The sequence below is a fragment of the Myotis yumanensis genome, unplaced genomic scaffold (assembly GCF_028538775.1).
Source record: "Myotis yumanensis isolate MYYU_CA2020_CCGP unplaced genomic scaffold, mMyoYum1.0.hap1 SCAF_5, whole genome shotgun sequence".
Lineage (NCBI taxonomy): Eukaryota > Metazoa > Chordata > Mammalia > Chiroptera > Vespertilionidae > Myotis > Myotis yumanensis.
Genome location: NW_027223756.1, coordinates 48,944,935 through 48,969,704, shown reverse-complemented (window position 1 = coordinate 48,969,704; position 24,770 = coordinate 48,944,935). Strand labels below are relative to the sequence as shown.

At 45.5% G+C, this 24,770-nt stretch overlaps 1 protein-coding gene across 1 annotated transcript in view; it reads left to right on the top strand.

Moving 5' to 3' along the window:
- TBC1D9 (TBC1 domain family member 9) overlaps positions 1-23,605 on the top strand; it is an 85,205-nt gene extending 61,600 nt beyond the window's left edge. The window contains exons 10-21 of the mRNA XM_070415218.1: positions 2,316-2,530; positions 5,181-5,298; positions 5,569-5,854; positions 6,152-6,281; positions 8,095-8,193; positions 8,361-8,429; positions 12,271-12,511; positions 15,734-15,799; positions 16,343-16,429; positions 20,162-20,236; positions 20,324-20,427; positions 21,527-23,605. Coding sequence (XP_070271319.1) covers positions 2,316-2,530; positions 5,181-5,298; positions 5,569-5,854; positions 6,152-6,281; positions 8,095-8,193; positions 8,361-8,429; positions 12,271-12,511; positions 15,734-15,799; positions 16,343-16,429; positions 20,162-20,236; positions 20,324-20,427; positions 21,527-22,237 — 2,201 coding nt within the window. The 3' untranslated portion in view covers positions 22,238-23,605. The remainder of the gene's footprint in view (positions 1-2,315; positions 2,531-5,180; positions 5,299-5,568; positions 5,855-6,151; positions 6,282-8,094; positions 8,194-8,360; positions 8,430-12,270; positions 12,512-15,733; positions 15,800-16,342; positions 16,430-20,161; positions 20,237-20,323; positions 20,428-21,526) is intronic.
- Positions 23,606-24,770: the final 1,165 nt, after the last annotated feature.

Genomic DNA, 24,770 nt, shown 5'->3' with positions numbered 1-24,770 from the left:
GAGGGGATGGGAGGAGTAAGGAAGCCTTGTCCTTTATTTTGCCACTGACTGAATTCTCACTGGTTATCCCTGGAGACCGAGCAGAGACCAGAGTCTGCACAGATCACACTTCTCCTCCAAGATGGAGATGTTAGGAAGGTCAGAAGGGGACAGGTCATGCACCCGGGGGACCGAAGTATCCACCTTTCCTGATCCAAGCCATGCTCATGCCCAAATATAACCCAGTCAGGTCAAACCTGGGAGCCCTGAGCCCAGAGGTCCTCCCAGCCCCATCCTCCCACCCTCGTCCCTCACAACATCAAGGCCTTCCCTCGGGGGTCACCAGTTTTGACTATATAGGTCAGGTGCTCTGCTTGGGTGGAGGCCTGAAATGTGATCATTCTAAATAGGTGGATGTGAATATTTTTATTTGAACCCACGATGGTCCTACTCTAGTGCTATTATGAAAGCCTTTCATTTAAAAAATAACATAAAATTAAGAGTTTCCAGACTTACAGCAAAGTCTGGAAAAAACAACAACAAACCTCCTAGCTCTTTCTAAAAGCAGATGTAAATGGTGATTGCCCATAATGAGATGTAGTGTTAGCATCTCAGAAGGACAGATAGGATCTTGGAAAATAATTGGCTTTACCTGTTTTATGTAAAAGTTGCTTGTTCTATCCTCATTTACAGGTCTTGTTTTTCTCTTCCTTAAGTAGACCAGCCAGAGCTCCTCATTTAGAAACTCAAATTTGAGTCAACTTCTCTCTAATCACAAACCCAGCCCACGAGGACCCTGACTGTCCAGTCTTCCGCCTTCCTGGGGTTTGGCCAACTAGTCTCCCTGACAACCTGATTCAAATCGCTGGCAGAGTAATCAAAAAATTCCATTTTCATCTTCCTTACTCAGATTGGGAGTTATTTATAGCACGGTTCAGATGAAAATGAAACTTGAGAGGAGCACCAGGAAACAGTGCACACAGCACTCTGTTGCGGAGACATTTAGGCACAGTGTTTTCTCTAACTGTGATGAGCTACAGGAGGCCAGAGGGTGAGTGGCCTACAGGCCACCTCGATTGGGTATAAAACAGCCCCCATTTTCAGCCTGTCCACAGGGGGTGGGGTTCATGTGGAAGCCAGCTTGCCCATCAGGAGAGAGCCCAGCTCCTAGCAGGGGAGCCCCACCTGCTTCCCGTGACCCTTAGGGACTCTGCGCAGGAACCTGGCTCTGACCCCACTGAAGGGAAGTGCGGGTCAAATGGCAAGTCAGCCTTGCAGATCACCCTGGAGGACAGAGCTAAAGCCAATGTTAAGTAGCTGCCCCACAGCCTTTTCCAGGGCAAGTGTGAGGGTAAGGCTGGGCTCTCTGGGTGACCTTCAGGGACAAGGACTGGGTCAGCACAGGGCTCTAATTTCTAAATAGTAAAATACAAATTAATATACGTACATTATATATATATGTCTGTATTCATATATACACGCATATGTACACGTTACATAATGTATGTGTGTACATAGTTTGTATATATATCATATGTACTAGTATATATATACTTTATACTTATATATAAATTATATTTATGTAACATATAGGAAAGTATAGTTTATACTTACATAAATTACATATAATTATGTTTAGGTTTAAATATTTGTATGCAGGGTTTTTCTGTCTTCAAAAAATGTTAAATGGAAGTCTCTCAGCCCACCTCTGCACCCCCTGCCCAGCCTCTGAGGGTTCCCATCCATAGCCGCCATTCCCCAGGAACGCCCTCACCACCCCAGCAATTTAAAAAATCCCTCCACATATTCTATTACCTCCTCTCCAAATGGCTTCACACTCTCCAATATGGCTATTTAAGCCCCTCAGAGCTTCCATTTCAGTAAGGTTTTCAACTTGTTTTGAGAGGCAAAAATCTCCTTTTTCAAGTGCAATCTTCAGGAAAACCCCAATCAAGTAAAAGCAGAGCTGCTGTATTTGAAGGGTGCACCGAGGCCCCAGCCTGCCTTACTCTGATTACCTCCCTCCTCTGCTCGTTAGCGACCCCTCCAGGTGGTTTGTGGAAGCTGCTCAGGACACAGTTTTTAGGCTGATAGACCTCCCTCCACGTGATGGGGCTTGTAAGTAGCCAGCTTACTGTGGAGCTTAGGCAGGAGACCCCTCTCAGTGTCCTGGCTCAGCCATGACGGCAGCACACCACTCTACCTCCGGGGACTTACTGTTATTTCACAGGTGCCCAGTGAATGGCTGGGGAAGTGAGGTTCGGTGGGTGAGTTGAGGCTGCAGACCAAGGACAGGGCTCCCACTTTTTGACGTGGTATCTGTTGGTATTTCCCAGGTGCCATCAATGAAAAGGCCACGCACCCTGGGTACTACGAAGACCTCGTGGAGAAGTCCATGGGGAAGTACAATCTGGCCACGGAGGAGATCGAGAGAGATTTGCACCGCTCCCTCCCGGAGCATCCAGCCTTCCAGAATGAGATGGGCATTGCTGCTCTGAGGAGAGTCTTAACCGCTTATGCTTTTCGAAACCCTAACATAGGGTACTGCCAGGTAAATGTCACAGATGCTTTGTATTAATGGTGTTACTAGCTAGTAAGTAAGAAGAAAGAAGACTTTATGGTCATCAGCGCTATCACTGCACCGCACCGGGGTTTCTTGACCTCGGCAGTGTTGGCATGGTGGCCTGGATACTTCTTTTTGTGGGGCTGCCCTGTGCTTTGTAGGATGTTCCATACACTCCTGTTTGATGACACGTTTGACAGCATCTAGCTACTAAGTGCCAGTAGAACCTCCCAGGCGCGGCGATCGAAATGTCTCTAGACTTTGCCAGATTTCCCCTGCAGAGCCAAAGCTCCCTGGTTGAGGACCACTGCACTGCGCAGAGGAGCCAGGAGACAAGAATGCCCTGACTAGTCACCACCACCGAGGGGGTAACCTCAGAAAGTCCCTGTGGCCACTCCGATCCACCCTCACCCTGGGGGAGCAGAGAGCGTGCCTGAGCACCAGGCCTCTGCTCCTGCATTCTGGGTCCCACCGTGCTCCTACTCTGCGTCCTCCTGAGCAATCATGACCTTGAGAATATAACTTTTATATGCTGTGGTTATAGTTAATACAGTACACATTACAGTAAGTGCTAAATGTGATTGAAAAAGTGTTGCTCCACATACCAACTAAAATGATCTCTGATACTAGTACACAAACGACAGCTGAGAAAGGTCCAAGATAATGTGACCTTTGAGTTTTAAAGGCCACATATTTAGAGGGGACTTCTCTGGCCATCCACCTAAAAGCTAAAGGCTTAATTCCTACACACACACACACACACACACAATGCAGGTCTCCTTGTACCACATTTTATTTATTTGATAGCACAATTTAAATATACCCCCCAAATTGATTAACCTTCACATCTTTATTCTGTCTCTCTGACACCAACACTTAAGTCCTGTGTAACTTGTTACCACTGTGTCCCCCAATCAACTCTCATCCTTCACCCCCCAATACCTAGTCCAGAGCCTGCTACAAAGTAGACCCTTAAAAAAACTTACCTTGACTTGATAACTGGCCAGGCCAGTCACGTCATGACCTAGAATCATCTGGTTAATTCTCAAGTGGAATTTTAGTAATGATTTCACTTGGGAAAATATTTAGTAAGACTTACTACAAGAAAGAGCCTATTAGACCTTTTTTGGCATTTATATTATAGGAGTCTGATGAACAATTACTGGTTTCTAGAAGATCAAAAGAAGTGCAGGAATTAGTTGGCTTCTGATAGAATGGAGTTCATATCTGTCTTTGCATCGTTCTCTTTTTAATTAAGAGGACTATTAAAGTAGTTGAGACTGTCTCCTTAGAGCTATCTGATAATATCTTTTAATAAAGCAGGTCACTCTAGTCTAGAATGTATGTCACCGATACTTATCAGGACCTTCCTTATCCAGATGGAAATAATAGGCCAGGACTCTTAAGTTTAAAGGGTTTCATTGTTCTCGGAGGAGAGCCTTAAGCCATGTGTACCCGGTTATGGAAACCATTAGGATAGATTAAGAAGCTTTGTCAAATAGCCTCTGGGCAAAGTGTTTGAATGCGGGTTTGCCTGTCTCTCTCAGTGAATATTGGTGTTCCTGAAGACCCTTAATACTTACAGGCAAAGGACTTAAGTGGTTTTACATTTTTTTAAAAATGTACATTTTTATTGATTTCAGAGAAGAAGGGAGAGAGGGAGAGAGATATCTATACTAATAAAAGGATAATATGCTAATTAGACCAGGAGACCTTCCAGACATCCTTCTGGACAAAGCCATGGTGGCGGAGTCGAGGCAGAGGTGGTTAGGGGCGATCAGGCCAGGAGGGGAGTCCAGTTGGGGGAGAGCAGGCTGGCAGTGGGGGCCAGTTGGGAGCGAACAGGCTGGCAGGAGGTGGAGGGGCAGTTGGGGGAGAGCAGGCCTACAGAGGGGGTAGTTGGGAGCGATCAGGTTGGCAGGGGAGGGCATTTGGGGGCCATGAGTCCAGCAGGGGAGGGCAGTTGGGGGCCATGAGGCTGGCAGGGGAGGGCAGTTGGGGGTGAGCAGGCTGGTGGTTGGGGGGAGCAGTTGGGAGCGAGCAGGCCGGCAAGGGGGGGCAGTTGGGGGTGAGAAGGCCGGCGATGGGGGGCAGGCAATTGGGGGCGAGCAGGCTGTCAGGCAGAGTGGTTAGGGGCGATTGGGCAAGCAGGCAGGTGAGTGGTTAGGAGCCAGCGGATGTGAGAGGGATGTCTGACCAGCAGGGGTCCCAGATTGGAGAGGGTGCAGGCCGGGCTGAGGGACAAACTCCGCCCCCCCCATGCACAAATTTCATGCACCAGGCCACTAGTCAATGATAAGAGAGAATCATTGATCGGCTGTGTGTCCTACACTGGGAATCAAGCAAGCAACCCAGGCATGTGTCCTGACAGGGAATCCAACTGTGACCTCCTGGTTCATAGGTAGACACTCAATGACTGAGCTACTCTGGCTGGGTGGTTTTACATTTTTAAAGGACTGTAGACAAAATAAAACTCCAAAGAATATGTGTGTGTAGCTTGCAAAGCCTTTAAATATTTCACCTGGCCTTTTCCAGAAGAAGTTTGCTGGGCCTTGTGAGACTAATTCAGTCATTGTTTAGGTTAACAAATTTGCTTATTTGTTAAAATGTGTTTGGTGACATCTTTTCGTTCTTGTAGGCCATGAATATCGTCACCTCAGTGCTGCTGCTTTATGCCAAAGAGGAGGAGGCTTTCTGGCTCCTGGTGGCTCTGTGTGAGCGCATGCTTCCCGACTACTACAACACCAGAGTTGTTGGTAGGTGGTAGGTGGGGACGTACTTACCTTTTACTCCACATCTCATCAAGAAGGTGTTTGTTTCTACAGCCCTGATGCTGGCTAGAACACAATTTCCAGCCACCAGTTAGGCAGGAAAGTTTCAGACTACCCCAGTTTCCCACAATGGGAACAAGAGGGCTGAATTCGATAGAGATTGTATACAGTTAGACAGAGTCTGTCTCAGCATCAATTGTGAGCCATTTGCTTGGGTGCGTTAGTAAGAAGGTGCTCTTGTGCCCTCTGCTGCAGGTGCACTGGTGGACCAGGGCGTCTTCGAGGAACTGGCGCGAGACTACGTTCCCCAGCTCTACGACTGCATGCAGGACCTGGGCGTCATTTCCACCATCTCCCTGTCTTGGTTCCTCACCTTGTTTCTTAGCGTGATGCCCTTTGAGAGTGCCGTTGTGGTGGTTGACTGTTTCTTCTACGAAGGCATCAAGGTCATATTCCAGCTGGCCCTGGCGGTGCTGGATGCAAATGTGGACAAACTGTTGAACTGTAAGGACGACGGGGAGGCCATGACCGTTTTGGGAAGGTAGTGTACTAAGGCTCCTTGAAAATCATATCTGGATCTTCCCTGTTACTTCTGTTTCCTCCTGGGTTTCATGAGTCTTAATTGGCTGGGTGGTAATCATCATGCCCACTTCTCTTGGTGGCTGAGTATTCATTTTCTTATGCTTTGTTTTAGAAGTTAAGGGAATTTGACTTCATTAAGGAACTTCTAGTCTTTTGTTTCCAAGTGCAGAGTTTGCAGAAAATGTGTGAACTGTGATGGGAGAATTCCAGCTTAGCCTCCTAGTGACTTAGCCTCCTGATTCGTTTCTTCTTCCAGGTACTTAGACAGTGTGACCAATAAAGACAGCACACTGCCTCCCATTCCTCACCTCCACTCCCTGCTTAGTGATGACGTAGAGCCTTACCCCGAGGTGGACATCTTCAGACTCATCCGAACCTCCTATGAGGTAAGACTTGCTTCCTGGCTCAGTGTCACAGCGCTCTGAGAGTGTCACTTCCGTTGCTGACCCCTGGGGGTACCTGCTTCCTTTTACCTGCTGAGAACTAGTTGCTGGAGCAAGTAGCTACCTTCCAGCTAATAGCTTTGAGCTGCAGAGATGGACACTGAATGGGGTCCATGGCTTCTGCTGGCTGTAGTACCATGGAGCATATGGCATGACAGGTTCTCACCCTCCAGTTCTTACGCCCACCTTGAAACTTGGTTGAGTGGCAGCTCAGATTCAACTCTGGGTGGACTGAGGTGGGGCTGTTGAGAGCAGACCTGGGGAGGTTGACCTGCACACACCAGTTCACTTCCTATTCTCATGCCAAGTGATAGGTCTTCTCTGAAGTAGCTAAGCCAATCCTCTTCAATCCAGGGCACATAGAATACCCTGCACCATCCTGGAGAAGAACCAGCCCTGTGAATCCTCTAGAATTGCTGGGCCTAGTTGGGAAGCTGCCTTCTGGCCCACCGTGACCCTCGATCTGTTCTTGAATCACAAAGTGGAGCTGCTCAGGGTGAAGGAACCACAGTGTCATGCGTCTCATAGGATCTGGTGGTTTGTGAAGCTCCAAGCACTCAGTGCCCATTAACTCCTCATGGTTTATCTTTTTTCTCCTACTTAACCTTAGACTTGGTGGCTTTCAATCCTTTCAAATCACTTTAAAAAATTTGTAAGCCAATTTTAAAAATATATAAACTCACAGGCTCCATTGCAGACTAATTCCATCTGAATCTCTGGCATGAGGCCAAGAATAAGCATTTTTAAAATATATATATATTTTATTGATTTTTTACAGAGAGGAAGGGAGAGGGATAGAGAATTAGAAACATCGATGAGAGAGAAACATTGATCAGCTGCCTCCTGCACACCCCCTACTGGGGATATGCCCGAAACCAAGGTACATGCCTTTGACCAGAATCGAACCTGGGACCCTTGAGTCTGCAGGCTGATGCTCTATCCACTGAGCCAAACCAGTTAGGGCAGAATAAGCATTTTTTAAAAGTTCCCCAACTGATTCCAGTGCCCAGGGAGGGCTGAGAGTCACTGCCCTAGTTGCAGAATGGGGCCACTCGTCACAGAGCTGATGATAACCTGGTTTGGATGGACGCATGACACCAGAGGCTCGCCACACATTTCTTTCTGTGCTCCCGGATAATCAGCCTGGAGAATAGGAAAGTAGGGGAGATACTGGAGCACATTCAGCTCTGAGACCTGGTCAGGCACCCCCCGCAGTTGTCGGGAGGTTGCTCTGATATGTTGATCTAATTTCTCATCAATTTCTGGTGAGGAGAGATGATAGCTTTATTCATAAATGCCTCGAGGGGGAGAACCTCACTCATGGTGTGCCCTCCCCAGCCCCCACTGGGAGGGATTATAGTGACGATTGGATGGACAGTTTTCCTCTGAGTGGGACCTGTGGGTGATGCTCTGCAGTTCTGTAGAGTTATCCAGAAGGAAAAGACGAAGTCCCAGCCTCAGGTGGACTCAGACACCGAGGTGACCTTTCTGGAGGGCCCAGGACACAGTAAATTACTCAGCAGCAATGAACATGAACAATTTGGATAAATCTCACAATCCTCATGCTGAGTGACATGAACCAGAGCCAAAAGAGAACATTCTGTGCCATTTCATTTATATGACTTTGAAAAAAACAGAGCTTCCTAATGTTCCAGACGGCTCACATGTACCAGGATTGTGTCTCCATCAGTCCCGCAGACACCACATTGGGTGCTTTAACAGGTTTCTCAGAAACGCCAATCTTGCTCTCTTCCAGAAATTTGGAACGATCCGGGCAGACTTGATTGAACAGATGAGATTCAAACAGAGACTGAAAGTGATCCAGACGCTGGAGGACACCACCAAACGGAATGTGGTGAGTCCTTGGAGAACCAGCCTGTGGCCTCTCCCCCCCACCTTCCTCGCACTCCTGCCGGCTCAGAAATGCCTGCTGACACACGGGCGATGGCTTAGAAGAAAGTCAGGAACTTGCCCAACGTGACATTTTGGAGTTTATGAAACTCGTATTTGTTCTTTTAATAGGTGCGGACCATTGTGACAGAAACGTCCTTTACCATCGACGAACTGGAAGAACTGTATGCTCTTTTCAAGGTGAGTTTCAAAGTAAATTTGTGTACATTCAGGGGATTAAAAAATTCTCTTTAATAATTAAATTCTAGATTTTTCTGTTACATTTTTAAGGGAAAGCGTGAATTACAATGTGCATAAATAGGAAGATAGAGCTGAGAGCATAAAAATGGAATACTAATATGAAAAATAAACATATTCATATTCTTCTAACTCAAAGTGGATGTGTTAGCTTTCTTCTACTCCATATAATATTTTATCAATTTCCTTGGACTTACTACTTTATATATAGGGGTGCACAGAAGTAGGTTTACAGCTGTGAGTACACAAAACAGTTTCTTCTTGTATTATTCTAATCATAACCTGCATGTCTTTTTCCATTCGAACCTACATTTTTGTGATTTCCATTTCATAATTCAGCCCATACCAGAAAATATTATGTTATTGAAGTAAAGCAATGCAGATTTTTTTTCTTTAGAAAAAATAGTTTAGTCATAGCCATCATTATGAACATCTTAGGTGAAAATGTGCAATTGACAGGGGAAAAAAATTTAAAAGATACCTTTTATGCTGGTACCAATTTTATCACGATCTCTAACTGGGTAGCTTGTATATGGTGTCTTTTACTGCCAGAAATAAACTGGGCTGTCTTGAAGACTGTAAAATTAGTACAGGAACAGCCCTGGCCAGTGTGATTGGGTGGTTGGAATGTCGGCCCACCCACCAAGGGGTAGCAGGTTCAATTCCCGGTCAAGGGCATGTACCTGGGTTACAGGTTTGATCCCTGACCCAAAGATAGTATGAGAACAAACCATAAAGGCACAAACATAAAGGTCCGAGTTGAACACGAATAGAATTTAGAATCGGAATGTGATAGCTGTATTGGGATGTTCTATTTATTTTAGTTTCACTAATGTCGGGCATACTGTCTGACCCCGGTAGGTGCTCCAAACATGTATGTTGAGTACAGAAGTAAATTGTGGTTAATTATCAATCTGGTACACACTCTACATACTTTGGATGTGGGCACAGAGAGACTGAGGTTTCATAGCTGGTTAGTGATGTGCTTTGTCCACCCAGCCCTGTGACCCACAGAGTGGACAACAGCGCCCCCACCAGCCTGCATTTAGCACTTGAGAGTGAAGTCTCCATAGTGTGCCCTTTACCCATATCGCTAAAGCCCTGCAACTAATTGCTTGGTCTAAGTGGTTATCGATAAGAAAAGGGTCCCTCTTTGTATCTTAAAGGACAAAGATAATGATCCAAGTTGAAGCAAAACAAAAGAATATAATGATCCAATTGAGATCCAATTTTGAAGGGATTCTGAAGACCGGGAAGAGCTCTGCTTCACAGGGGAGTGGGGAGAGAGGGCCAGGATTTGGGGTAACTAAACAGAATTGGGAGTAGCAGCTGGAGGCAGCAAGACCATGGACAGATAATGGAAAGGGATATGCATTAGAAAGAGGAGGCCGTCATAGGGGACACCGGAAAAGGAGGGGCGGGGCTGGCGGTGAGAAGTCCCAGCTCCAGAGATCAGTTGAGCCACTTCTTACCTGAGCACCCTTCACTCTCGTCCGTGCACCTGCAGGTACAAGGTGTGTCATCCGTACCCTTAGGTTGTGCCTGAAGAAAGCCAGTGTTTCTTACACTCTGTAACCCTGCCCTCGGTGTGTTACAAACACGAGTTCCCCACCCCGAGAAAGAATCCGAGACCCTCATTGGTGGCAGGGATGGGAAGGAGTCTCTGTGCAACCAAGATAAAAACTTCAGTTATGGACTCTGTCTTGAGTCTTTGAACACTAACTGGCTTTAACTTATTAAACGCTATGGAGACATGACTATGTGTCAGACACCCACCCTACCAGACCTTTCAGCTCTTCTGGGGGGGTCCCTACAGCTGCAAAGGTAAGATGCCGTCCTCTCCAAGGCACATACTGTTGGGCTTTGGGCTAAAACTTGGTAGGAAAGGTGAAAGGCTGCCACCTTGACACAGATTTGGTGGAAAATGTGGTCCAGAACCCCTTTGCCCTAGTTTCTTTTGAACTCTTTCCAGTTCATCACTTCGGTTCTTTTTCAATCTCTGCGCCCCATCCCCAGATGATGGGCTGTGGGATTCAGCCGAGAGCAGGGCGATGATGATCTTCACGGCTTGTCTTTCCTGAGGGTTATGAGCGCCGTGAAAGTGTCTCTACCACATTCAGGCTGGTTTCAAAGTCCCGTGGGTGCCGTAGTTAGGAGGAAACCAGAGGCCCGATGCACGAATTCATGCACGGGTGGGTCCAGCTGGCCTGCCCTGATTGGGGGATGTGGGAGGTTGGCCGGACGACCCCACCCCCTGGTCGAACTCCCGGTGGAGGGGACAATTTGCATATTAGCCTTTTATTATATAGGATGCCCTGGGTAACCTTTATCCACTGACATCATTCAGGTAAAGGGGACCCCTCCCAGGGATGTGTCACCAACATGTGCCACCCAGAGACGGGTATCACTGGTGATAGATCAGAGTGCAGTACAGCCCCTGGGACTTCAGCCTCCACCTCCCTCCTCTGATATCACCCCTGCCTCCGCCTGTAGCCTGGAATGCGTCCCCAAGCCCCGGTGAACTACCACAGCCTCCCAGTATTCTCCTAGGGACTACATTGCAGAAAACCTGGTTTTGCCTCTTTTTTCCACCTCTTCTTCCTCCTCTCATCCCTACTCCTCCTCCCCTCTTTTCTAGGTTGTTAACTGCAATTCCCAGTACACCACTGCGATAAAAACATTGGTCTTTGCTCCTTTGTAAGTGAGAGCAAAATGGAATTGCTTCACACTCACAACGGACTCACTCCCCCACCTTTTCAGAACCTCTGGGCGAGGGGGAAAGAACTGTTCTGAAAGTGCTTTGTTATGTGGTAATATTTATACATGCTTATAGTGAAATAGTAAAACAGGGAATTAAATAAAAATGCAGCCCTGTTTTCATGGCCATCTCCTCCCCCCCCTACCACCCAGCACTAACTCGTGTGTGTGTTGGGGGGGGCGGGGCGGGTTGGTGGTGAGGAGGGCAGATTCTTCTGGTCCTTTCTATATGTGTGATCTTTGCGGTCTTCCTAGAACAGGCATCTGTTTCTTCCACAATCAATATGACCTCAGGAGGAGAGAGGCTGCCTCTCTTCCAAGGACGGAAACAGGAAGCTCTCTCCACTCCTCTCCTCCCCACAGTGGCTCCTCCCCCTACCTGCTCTAAGCTATTTCAGATGAGTGAGAACGGGCCACCCGTTCACAGCTTGAATGCTGCATGGCTAGGATGATGTTTGTGTGATTTTGGTGACCAGGGTTTATGGGACAGTAAATTATGAACGGGGACACAGAATGTCATTATGGTGGGCTTTGGCTAACGGTTGGATGACCTGTGTGGGCCACTTGAGCCCTGGACTTTGTCATTCTCACCCAGAGAACAAAGTAGTTACATGGCCTAAATGACGGATGCTTTTCAGGTTAACGTTCTCTTTATTTCTTTTAAATAAAAAAAAGTGTTCGTCTTCAAGGGAGTTATTTCTTAAAATGCTTGGAGGGTGTGCATAAGAGGAAGAAGACTGGGGTGGGGGTTCCCTTTCTTTCTTCACCTACTCCAGTAACTGAACCGGATCTTTCCTGCCCGATGTTAACTGCAGAGATGGTTGCCATGGAGCTGGGGCGGTTGAGAGGGGTTCAGGTGGAGATAGAACAGGAGGCGGAAACAGAGGAGCCCTAAGATCAGAGCGGTGCCCCAGGAGGTGCACACGGGTTGACCAGAAGCCTGTTTCCAAACATGAGGGCGGCCTTTCTCCCTGGCACCTGCTCTGAGGTAGAGTCCTCCGAACCGTCCTGTCCTTTGTGTTTTCAGGCAGAACATCTCACCAGCTGCTACTGGGGCGGGAGCAGCAACGCGCTGGACCGGCACGACCCCAGCCTGCCTTACCTCGAACAGTACCGCATTGACTTCGAGCAGTTCAAGGGGATGTTTGCTCTTCTCTTTCCCTGGGCCTGTGGAGCTCACTCCGACGTGCTGGCCTCCCGCCTGTTCCAGTTACTAGACGAAAACGGAGACTCTCTGATTAACTTCCGAGAGTTTGTCTCTGGGCTGAGTAAGGATGTGATGTGGCTGCATGACCTGGGAGGGCACGGTGGGTAGTAACGCCTGTGGTGCGCAGTGCTGGCTGGCCCCAGGGCCATAGCCCTCTCTGCCTCAGAAGATTGGGGTTAGAGGGCAGAGCGGCACATTTTAGGGCTTGCAAACTGATTGTAAAACTCATTTTGAGCTCATGGATATACTATATTATTAAATCATTGTCTTCGACATTAGATAGGCCCCACCACTAGTTAAAAAAAATCAGAGAATTCACAAGACAATAAAATGCCACCCTCAACACTGAAACCACAGACCGTGATAACTTTACCGGAGAAAAAGAAATGTATTGTTGGTGTTTCCAGGGTTCAGAAAGCCTCAGTTCAGGACACCATTTATTGTTGGCGCTCTAGTCCCACTTCGGGCGTCCATTTATGCCGGGGTTCATGTCCCAGCATCAGGAAGGGTTCAGGAATCTGGAAAAGGCTGTGCATAGATGACATAGAAATCCAGAGACTAATAAAGAGTCCGGAGATGAGATATAATTTTGAAAGGCATTGGGGGTCAGAGGACCTTCAGGTAAAAGGAACTGAAGAGTCCCACCTTATCTAGGACCCTTGCTTTTATTAACACAATTTGTCCTAAGGCAAGGTGGAGATAATACACTTCAAAGGGTAAGGTTTCAAAGGGTAAGAAGCATTGTCAGTTTGGGGAATAGCCTACGGCTGTTCAGGTGTTTGGCCAGTAGGAGGCAATAACATGTAGATTAAGATGCCCTTTAACTGTCTGGCAGCCGCAATCAGTTTCCTATTCAGGTTTGGGGAAATGCCTTTAGCCATTCCCAACAGGTGACGACATGTGTGACTCAACCCTGTTGAGTCCCCAAGTCTCATCAACCTTTTGATGAAACTCTTGAAATTATGACATGCTGGAATTGGTCTACGGCAGAAATGTTTGGGCAGATTGCTTGTCTTTGACCAAAAAAAAAATTATATTTTTATTATATATAAAATGTTTCATTAAATTTCAAAGAAGCATTTCATGATGTTTTTAATAAAGGCCTGAGAGACCCACACAGCTCCACAGTCTGCAGGACAGCCTTTTCTCTCGTTAGCGAGGAGTTAGCGGGAGGAAGGACCAGAGCTCACGAGAAGGCACACCAGCAGCGTGTGGTTTCTGCCTGGCAGCCTTGCTGTCTGACCTGCTCACTGCCCTCTATCCTAGTGGACTGTCCTTCACTTGGCATTGAGGGGAAAGGCCACCTCGTCGTTGAGCTTGGCCGACAGATACGAGTCCTGGGTGTAGCAGGCATTGTCAGGCTGCCAGAATGAGAGAAGAAGGAAAAATGTTCTTTTCCTAATTGTGCCACTTGGTGACCTTGGGCCACATACTTTAAAAGGACATGCCCAGGAAGGATGAAGGTGGCAGGCACAGAGCCAATGTTGGTTCCAAAAGGTGCCCTGAATCTTACAGAATAGTGATTGGAAGGCCAGAGAAAGCTGATAGTCTTTAAAAAGGCGAAGAGGTGTAGATGAGGTCCTCTTGGGTAAGAAAAAATTACTTGTGTAAAGTACTCAAAAATATGGGGACGTGGAGGAACTGGCCTTGGTTAAGGGCAGGCACTGTTCTGATGCTGTGGACTTTGTCCTTAATCACTGCATCCAGACAGCAGCCCTTTGAGGTCACAGCAGTATGATGTCTAACATTTACACAGCATTGACTCTGAGCCAGGCATTGCCCTCACGCTTCATGTGCATTTCCTGTGCCTAAAGGACACGGCAAAGCTGTAGTTCAAACCCAGGCCTCCTGGAGGCACGGTGTGTGCTGTTACTATTACTACCTATGTGCTTATTTTTAGATTCCTCATTTTCAGTTAAAGAAATGGAAGCTCAGAGAAGTTAAGTAACTTGCTGGGACATTTATCTGTTACTGAACTGAACTGGACGCACAGTTAGCACACGCTGGGCCCAGGGTTTGTATGAGTGCTGTCTCAAAAGCTCATTTTTTCCTAATTACTCCATGCCAAAGACAGCAAACACGATGTGTTTTTTGTTTGTTTTGTTTTGTTTTTTTAGTGAAGAAGGAGTTATTAATTTTTAAGTACACATAGAATATACTTAGGTATTTGACTTTTTTAAAAAGTAAGACAATCCAGACAAGGCTAAGGACCCCTTTGACCCTACCCTAACTTACTATTATATTGGTGTCTATGAAAAAGGGTTGTTCTTTTAAAAATTATCTTTGAACAAGAATAAGGAAGAGGAAAATGAGAGGTTCTGCATATAGAACGTGATAGAGATAAATAGAAATATTTAATTTACTTAGTGCAGTTAACTCCAATAAGAAAAATACTTTACAAAATTATCAATAAAGGAGAGTCCAAAAGAGAGAAAACGTGGAAAAAGAATACGTAAGCCTCTTAAAATGCAGGGAGTTCTTGAGCAGAGCAAATCACCGCCCAGATGACTGGGAGAATTCTGAGCTGTTGTCGGGCACATGGGTCAGGTACAGTGATGGAGACAGACAAGTTAGCCAGAAAAGCGAAATTCTGTTCAAGTTTTTAAAAATTAAAACATGAAAGTTGCTGAAGATGGATCTGTAACTTTAATATCAATCCCCAGAAAGATTCCTCTAGAAATCTGAACAAATAAATGGTCTATAATGAAATTAGAAATAAGGGATTGCTATCAGCAGCCATGAATTAGCTGTATCTCCTTCTCCAGTTGTGTTGCCGAAAGGTAAGAGTCTCTAAACACATCACAGATGCCATGATGCAGCTGGTCATTGGACAGATTACAAAATCCGCCATTATCCAGAGCCCTCTGCCACTGGAAAAAGTTACCTCCAAAGCTAGTCAGTCAAAGAAGTAACTAGTTGTACCTCATTGTGAATGGAGAAGGTGGAAGCGTCTGGAAGTCGGTGATTGCGTGACTGAACACAGGCCCCAAAGTGCAATGTTGAATGAGTCAGTTTCAACTGAGAGTTCTCTAGTACCTTGGGCTCGGTGTGAACCTCTGATTGTTTCCTATCTGACTCTCCCAAGGTCACAGACTAGGAACAAAGGGTTTGAAACCAGGAATCCTGGTTCCAGAGCTCTTGACCCAAACATACCCTAGCCAGACCTTCTGTGACCTCGAGTCTTGGTTTCAACTTGTAAAAAGTAGACTTTTCCAGGGAATGCTAAGCCTGGAGGAGTTTCTAACACATGGTGCGTTTCATGTTGGTGTTTTGGGAATTCTAGGTGCTGCCTGCCATGGGGACCTCACAGAGAAACTCAAACTCCTGTACAAAATGCATGTCTTGCCTGGTAAGTGAGCCACACACAGCGGCACATGCACGTAACCATGACCTGTTTGCCTCTTTTCGATACACAAAATCACTCACTGGTCACTAAGAGTGAACTGAATAATGACGCTCTACGTAACTTCCTGAGTCGGCTCCTTGAGTCTGCAGTCATTTACCTGTCAGAGTATGAGTTGTGTTGACAGCAAAGAGCAGTCTCTGCGAGAGAAAGAATAACTAGCATTTGGCAGCACATGAAATTCCAGAGACTCTGAGACGCTGAAGCTAGGAGCAGTAGTTCTATCCCTGACAGAAACAAGTAGGAAAGATGGATGAGAATGTAAGTTTTAAACAACGTTGGCCTCTAGCTGGGATCTATCTAACAAAACAATTAGAGACAGAGTTGGCGCTAGGATAGAGATAGGGTAAAACTTTAGGTTGTGACCCTCCCCCACCTGGGTACCGTTAGTGCCTCATCCCGTCCTGGGTCACTTCTTTAACGAGTACAGCACAGGGTCAGCATTCGTGGCCCTGCCTGTGTGACAATGACCTTTCCTGCCCTCTCCAGAGCCATCCTCTGATCAAGATGAGCCAGATTCTGCTTTTGAAGCAACTCAATATTTCTTTGAAGATATCACCCCAGAATGCACACATGGTAAGTGGCTTTTTTCACCAGGGTACTATATTTCTCTTCCACAGAGCCCTCTGCCACTGGAAAAAGTTACCTCTAAAGCTAGTCAGTCAAAGAAGTAACTAGGTGTACCGGTTAATAATGGCAGATTTTGTAACCAAAGAAAACACAATTTCAAGAGAAACATCAAAAGTGCTTTATTCAAAGTAATGTCCATCACTAGCTACACATTTCCCCCATCTTTCATGTAATTTGTGGATACCGTCCCAATAGAACTTTTCTTGTTTTGAGGCAAACCATTCAGACACCCAATTTTCCACTTCTTTGTACATTTTGAAATGCTGCTCAGAAAGTGTGTGTGCCATGGATCGGAACAAGTGAGAATCTGAAGGAGCAAGGTCTGGTGAATACAGCGGGTGGGTTAATACTTCCCAGGCAAGATCTTTTAACGTGTCTTTAACTGGTTTTAAAGTGTGTAATGGTGCGTTTTCATGAAGCAAAATTACTTTGTGTGTCTTCTGGCATATTCTGGTCGTTTCACGATCAAAGCGTGGTTCAAATCGACTATTTGTTGTCCATAGCGATCAGTATGAACGGTTTCACCTGATTTTAGAAGCTCATAATACACCACACCTTCCTGATCCCACCAAACTTAGAGCATTGTCTTCTTTCTGAAGCGATTTGGCCTCGTAGTTGATGTTGATGGTTGACCTGGATCAACCCATGATTTTGTGCATTTGGGATTCTCAAAATAAATCCACTTTTCATCGCCAGTCACAATTCAATGCAAAAAAGACTTTTTTTCGTGTCTTTGAAGCAACATTTTACTGATAACTTTTCAGTTTTCCACTTGTCTTTTGTTCAGTTGATGTGGCACACCTTTTCCTTCTTTTAAAATTTTTCCCATTGCTTGTAAATGATCGGAAATTGTTTGCTGAGCAACGTTTAATCTTTCTGCAAGTTGTTTTTGAGTTTGACACACATCTTCATCCAATAATGCTTGTAATTGTTGGTCTTCAAACTTTTTCGGTTGACCTGGACATTCTTTGTCTTTCACATCGAAATCATCACTTTTAAACCTGCATTCACATGTATCTTGAGATGGAGCATATTCACCATAAGCTTTCTGAAGTGTTCAGCAGCACTTTTCTTCAAAACAAAGTAATGAATTAAAACTTCCCGCAAATGCTCTTTTTTTGGCACAAAATTGAACATTTTTAAGTGTAAAAATATCTATGATATTAACACCTTCAGCAAATTTGACATATGAAGTTTTGAAGCTTGTTGTCAATACAACAAAATAGCATACATGCATACATATCAAATCGCGTATATATCAACATATGTGTAACTCCATCTAGTGAAAAAAATCCGCATTATTAACTGGTACACCTAGTATATGGCTATGCTTGCTTGATATGTTACTTGATAAGATTTTTGAATTTGGGCAACTATTGGGGGTCAGGTACTTCAGGCCACTGAAGGGATCATGGGCCTCATGTCCACTAGCTTAGAGAAGACACGTCCGCCAGGCTGTGCACTCTGCTCCCCTCTCCCTGTCGGGTCAGGCTCAGTAAGCTCGTCATGCTGTTACTATGCTGCTGTCCCCAATCCGGACAAGCATTATATCAGAAAGCGTTCTCTCAGATCCGCCCCTGCTCTGTGATAGATGTCTGCAAATTCCAGCCCGGGGGGCCAGATCTGGCCCACGGCCTGTTTGTACAGCCTGTGCACTCAAAATGGTTCTGACATTTTTAAATTGTTTTAAAAAAAATCACAAGTAATCTTTCATGACATGGGAAAATTGTATCAAATTTAAGCTTTAGTGCCTATAAATAAAGTTTTTCTGGAACACAGCCGAGCTGTTATTCATTTGTATGTTGTCCACGGCTGTCCACGGCTGCTTTCATGCTACAGAGGTGGACTTGGGAGCTGGGGTGGAGACACACCGCCTGCAGGGCCTAAGATAGAGGGTGGGCGAAAGTAGATTTATACTTCTGAGTATAAACACAGAGTTTATCTTTGTATTGTTAGTTGTTAATTATTGTACTGTTTTTCATACGAACAACTACCTCACCCTGCATTTACAGAAAAAGCTTGCCGAGTGCTGACTCTGTGGTTGTTAGGTCCACAGAGACATGATCCATCTCGTTGTGTATATCCCCAACTTATTACATTAAGTCCCGTACTGCTTTGTCTTGCATGATTAAGCAGCGTCTCTCAGCTTGCCACTGCAGTGGGTTACCTGCCTTCTAATTCATCCTGAGGCAGCTTCATGGCTTGCCCAAGTCTGACAGTAAACGTGGGTTGATCCTGAGTCCTTTTGCCTCTTAAATCCTGCCATCCCAGAATAAGCACAGCTGAGACCTGCCTTTAACTGTGAGCCCTAAGTCACTGAGTCTATAGAGGAGTGAGCCAGACCCAAACTCACTATTGGCGCTAGGAATTGAGGGCCAGTGCTTTGGACAGAATCTCTATGCTATTACCTAGGTGACCTCAGGCAGCCAACTCCAAAGGTACTATTGCTTTGTGTTGAAATTTTAAAAACAGATATAACATATAAAATAAGCTAAAGAGATCTTTAAAGCTTGTAATACAAAGGTAACTAATAATATCTTAAAATATTTCTTTCCAGTCTTTTTTATTCATATATGTAATTATAGTCATATATATATATGAAATTGGGATCAAACCGCCTCTGCAGTTTTATATCCTGTTTTTTCACTTCAAATCCAGTAAGCATGCTACCACATCATTAAACATTCTCTAAAAACATGGTTTTAAATGGTTGTATGCTATCCATTGCATGGGCTTACCGTACATTAGTTTTGAATACCTATACTTGTTGGCTAAATCATTTCAACGTGAAGAGGAGAGGACTTTCTCAGTGACATGTAGTATGTTGTCCTCACTCTGTCTTCAAAGCCACTGGGATTGCTTGGACACTAAATGCAGTCAAGGTCAGATACCGGACAGACAGTCCCCTTGTGGATGGTTGAAGAAGCGCTGCAGGCCCTCCCACCGCTGACACTGGCGGAAGCTGGTGCTGTCCTCTCTCTTTCAAAGTGCCCATGTGCTTTGTAACCTCCTGTTTTAAGAAGGAAAAAAAAAGTTAAAAGTGGTTTCCCGGAAAGTCATATTTTCGAAATGCCAGATTATAAATCTGAAGGAGTTTTGAAACATATAACTTTTGTTTCTTTTATCAACATGGATTTTCGTTTGTTTTTAGAAAGTGAGTTTTTGGTCTTTTGCGGGGCCTGACAGAAAATCCGTCTCCTGGTTGCAAAGCTAGGATGGCAGTGTAACGGGGGGGGGGGGGGGGGGGGGAAATCAAGATTCACCAGAGCAAGCGCCACCCCTTTTTCTGTCCTGAAGACGCCGTATTGTCATCCCTTTATTTCCTGATTGTACACTAAACCCCAGTTGTGATAAAGCATCCTGAGGAGGGTATTTCTTCACCTAGAAATAGGGTTGTCAGATAAATTACGGGACAGCCCGTAACATTTGATTTCAAATAAGCAGTTGGCAGTTTGTTTAGCATGTGGGTCCCAGGCACTATTTGGGACACACACTAAAACATGATTTGTTGTTGATCTTCAATTCAAATTTAACTCAGTGTGCTGGGTTTTTGTTTTGTTTTGTTTTTGCTAAGTCAGACAACCCTACCTAGTGGTCTCTCTGTTTCCTACTACAAATGCTAAATGGAGAGGTTCATTACGTAACAGTCTACTTTTTCTTCTGAATATTCCTTGGCAGTGGTTGGCTTGGAGAGCAGAAGCAAGCACAGCGCAGACGATGGCTTCGTCACCGTGAGTCTGAAGCCAGACAGAGGTACAGACTCCCTTCTATACGTTTACCTTCCTGCCGGTTGGACACTGTTTCTTGGTGTTTGAACACTTCTTCATATCTGGGTTTTAGGGAAGAGGGCAAATTCTCAAGAAAATCGTATTTATCTGAGGCTCTGGACTACAGAAAACAAGTCAAAATCAAAGAATGCAAAGGATTTACCCAAATTGAATCAGGTAAGCTCTCGACAGTTCAGTTCATTCATATTAAACCTGACGACTCTGTTTCCTGGTCGTAGATAAATACAGAATAAATACCCCCTCAAAGGCAATGATAGCTTGGGCACTTAGGTAGTATCTGTTTACACCTATTTTGTGCATCAAAAATATGCTCAGTTGTGAGAAAATGACCTCTCAGAGGAAATGTGAATCACAAAATATCCAAATTTTTTTAAAAATATATTTTATTGATTTTTTACAGAGAGGAAGGGAGAGGGATAGAGAGTTAGAAACATCGATGAGAGAGAAATATTGATCAGCTGCCTCCTGCACACCCCCTACTGGGGATGTGCCCGAAACCAAGGTACATGCCCTTGACCGGAATCGAACCTGGGATCCTTCAGTCCACAGGCCGACGCTCTATCCACTGAGCCAAACCGGTTAGGGCAAAATATCCAAATTTTGAGTCCACACCTCATCCCAGTCATTAAGAACACCCTCAGATACTCAAAAGACCAGGCTGAGCTGTTTTCAGATCTCTGCTCAGCTATGACGATGTCTGACATCTTTTTCTTCAAAAGCTGATGTGTAATGAGGGAGACGAAACAACACAGGTAATTAGAACACAGTATGGACATGCTGACTTTTCCTAACGGAAAACAGATAAGCCATGTGGGTGGGGCGGGAAGGCATTTCTCTGTCCAGGGGCCCCAGCAGAGGTGTCCTGGGGGAGAGGACCTGAGTTAACCTTGGAGAAACTGACATGCCTACACCAAGGGTGTAGGTGTTAAATGAGATGAAATCTGGGATTTCCCTGAGATACTTCAACAAAGGATGAAAACGTAACGAAGCAACTGTGTAGCACAGTCCGTCCTAACTCTAAGGACGGGTATGTGAAGGTTCATCATTTCATTCTTCCCGCTGTCGCTGATGTTGCAAGTTTTTAAAACTGTAAAAAATGGTGCCCTTTAGAGAGCGCGTCAACACCCCCATGCACAGGACTTTCCGGGGATCTTTCAGGAGCCCTAATGCCAGGTGGCTTTGCAGGCCGCTTCCCTCCTGTCCGTGCTCCCCCAGGGATGGTGACTTTCTCTGTGCTTCCCCACATCCCTCCCAGGGGCAGTTCATCGAGCTGTGTAAGACGATGTACAACATGTTCAGCGAGGACCCCAACGAGCAGGAGCTGTACCACGCCACGGCGGCGGTGACCAGCCTCCTGCTGGAGATCGGGGAGGTGGGTAAGCTCTTCATCACCCAGCCGGCGAAGGAGGCCAGCGGCGGGGCCTGCACCCAGGGCATCCTGGGGGTGCCCTTCTCCAGGAAAGGGCCGGGCCAGCCTTACGGGGCGGAGTCCGCCGAGCCCCACCCGGCCAGCTTGGCGGGTGACAGCGAGGAGCACTCCCTGGGAGGGCAGATGGAAGACATCAAGCTGGAGGACTCCTCGCCCCGGGACCACGGGGCCTCCTCCTCCATGCTCATCTCCGACGACGACACCAAGGACGACAGCTCCATGTCCTCGTACTCGGTGCTGAGTGCCGGCTCCCACGAGGAGGACAAGCTGCACTGCGAGGACATCGGGGAGGACACGGTGCTGGTGCGCAGCGGCCAGGGCTCCGCGGCGCTGCCCGGCAGCACCTGCCTGGACCGCGACTGGGCCATCACCTTCGAGCAGTTCCTGGCCTCCCTCCTCACGGAGCCCGCCCTGGTGAAGTACTTTGACAAGCCCGTGTGCATGATGGCCAGGATCACCAGTGCGAAGAACATCAGGATGATGGGCAAGGCCCTCCCCTCGGCCAGTGACTACGAGATCTCCGCCTTGTCTGGCTGACCTGCCTTCCCTGGGAGGGGCCAGGAAAGGGTCTTTTTTATGTTCTTCTGTCTTGAGGTTTCTTTCTTCCTTTTAAATTAAATATTTATTAGAACCCGGCTCGAAACCTCGTTGTTTTCATAATATAACACAATGCAAACTGTGGGAGAAATATTTAACACCTTGCTGTAGGTATAGGACTCTCTCTTGTTGGGGGAAGGGGGATTTACCAGAATATAGTATATTCAGTGAATTCCAAAAAAATATGAATCTGTCCGTGATATGTGTGTATTATAACTTCTTAGTCTTGCTGTGGAGCTGTAGACATGGTTTAAAAAAAAAAAAATAGTGCTGCTTAATGCTAAATAAGGCAGCAGCCATTTGTGTATTTGGGCTTTTTAAATAAAATCAGAGCTGTAAGGAAAAGGAGATGTTCTTAAATGGAATGGGCATTGTCAGCTGGGGTAAATCCTAGACCACTTTGGGGAGCATTAAAACTATTTTTTAAGATTTGAAATATATTTCATAAAAAGTCCTCTATTCAAAAATTATATTCCGCAGATATTCCCCTCAAGGGGAAAACATTTGAGGTTCTAAACAGTTATGAACGTGTGATTTTTATATGGTGCCAGATTAACGGTTCTATTTGGTCAATTCGGACACATTTTGCATTCAAAAAGCCAGCTATTATTTGTGTCAGCTGCCAGAATTCAGAGAAAAGGAACAGCCTTTTGTTACAGAGAATCAAAGTGGCGATGAAGATGGCTGAGGGCTCAGGATTTTTTTTGCAACGTGAGGGGAAATAGAATAAAAGTACTGATGCTTCTGATCCTGGATTTTCAGCTTCTTGTTACTCATGACAAATAAAGCAAAAAATATATAAATAAACTTTACCATTTCCATACTCTTCATAGATTCCAGAAATTTATACCATGTATCACATATGATCATCTTTCCGATTAAATCAATGTAGAGATCACGTGAGCGGGGCGGTAAAAACCTGCAAGATAGTGTAACTGAATGTTTTAAAGCAGAATTTGTCACTTTATACAAAGCATAGTATGCTCTGTCTGTTTCCTGAATGGATGTGGAAATGAAGCTAGCACACCTGCACTTTGGAGTCATGCTTCTTTTTTATTACTGTCCTCACTTCAGATGCTGGAGGTTTCCCCCTTATTGTGGAATTCATCACCAAGGTCACGTTTCCTTTGCTTCTTCAGGATATTCCTTTCAACGCATTCCTTTATGTTACTGTACATTGTGTCCTTATTTTAGCTGTCGCCGTTTGGTTTTCAATTTTGTTTACAGAATGATTTTTAAACTGTCAAATGAAGTAGTGTTAACCTCAAATAAGATCAATGTGAACAAATAAAATACATCAGATACTCAGATGTGGCTTTTATGGGCTTTTGAGTTCCTGCTTACGGCAATAACATTCTTCTTTTAACAACATTGCAGGGGAAATCATATTAGGCAACCATTTTATTGATTTTTCACAGAGAGAAAGGGAGAGGGATAGAGAGTTAGAAACATCGATGAGAGAGAAACATCGATCAGCTGCCTCCTGCACATCTCCTACTGGGGATGTGCCCGCAACCCAGGTACATGCCCTTGGCCGGAATCGAACCTGGGACCTTTCAGTCCGCAGGCTGACGCTCTATCCACTGAGCCAAACCGGTCTTGGCTAGGCAACCATTTTGACTAAATAAACATTTTTACAGGCAAGTGTTTTGAGATAAATACAGTGTGTAGTGATGTGCATATGAAGGCATGCATTTAAAACAAGGAAAGGAATTTTTTTAGTTATCTGCTTACTTAACTCATCCTGCATAAGCGAGTAAAGGGTGAAAATTCCTGTCCCATTCTTTTTTTTCAGTGTTTTAAATCTTCATTATTGAAAGTATTTCATATGTCCTGCCCCCCCCCCCCCCCCCCCCCAGCCCATTGACCCCTTGTAGCCTTCCCTCGCCTCCCGCCCCAGGCCTTCACCGCCCTTGTTTCATTAGTACACTGTAATGCCACCTGGTTTTGTTATTACTAGTGCCCTGTAATACCATTTGTTATGTATTTTAATCCTACCAGACCTGAGGCCATGAACCTAACTGTCCCCTATACCTGGGCTCCTGAGCATTAAAGAGAAAAAACCAACATGATATAGAAAAATGTTAGTTACATGAAAACAAGTGGTTAGAATAAGATGGAACTTGGAGACATTGTAGAAAATAGGTCTACCTTTCATCTACCTTTCATCTAGCGCCAATATTCCACCTTTGTGTGGAAATTACCGAAAAATCGGTACAGCAGTCTGGTAGGGTTAAGCGAGTGACTAGCCATTTGTTTGACTTGACTCTAAGATTGTTACACATTCTTCCATCATGTGTTTCTATCTTTAAAGTCACTTAAAAGATACCTCAGGAAATAACTCTTTAAAATCTGATTCTTTCAGGTTGAGAGTGGGGGATAAGCGTGTGTTTAAATGTGTCACCCTGTCCTGGCTGGTGTTGCTGAGTGGTCAGAGCCTCAGCCCACCGGTCAAGGGCACATACCTGGGTTG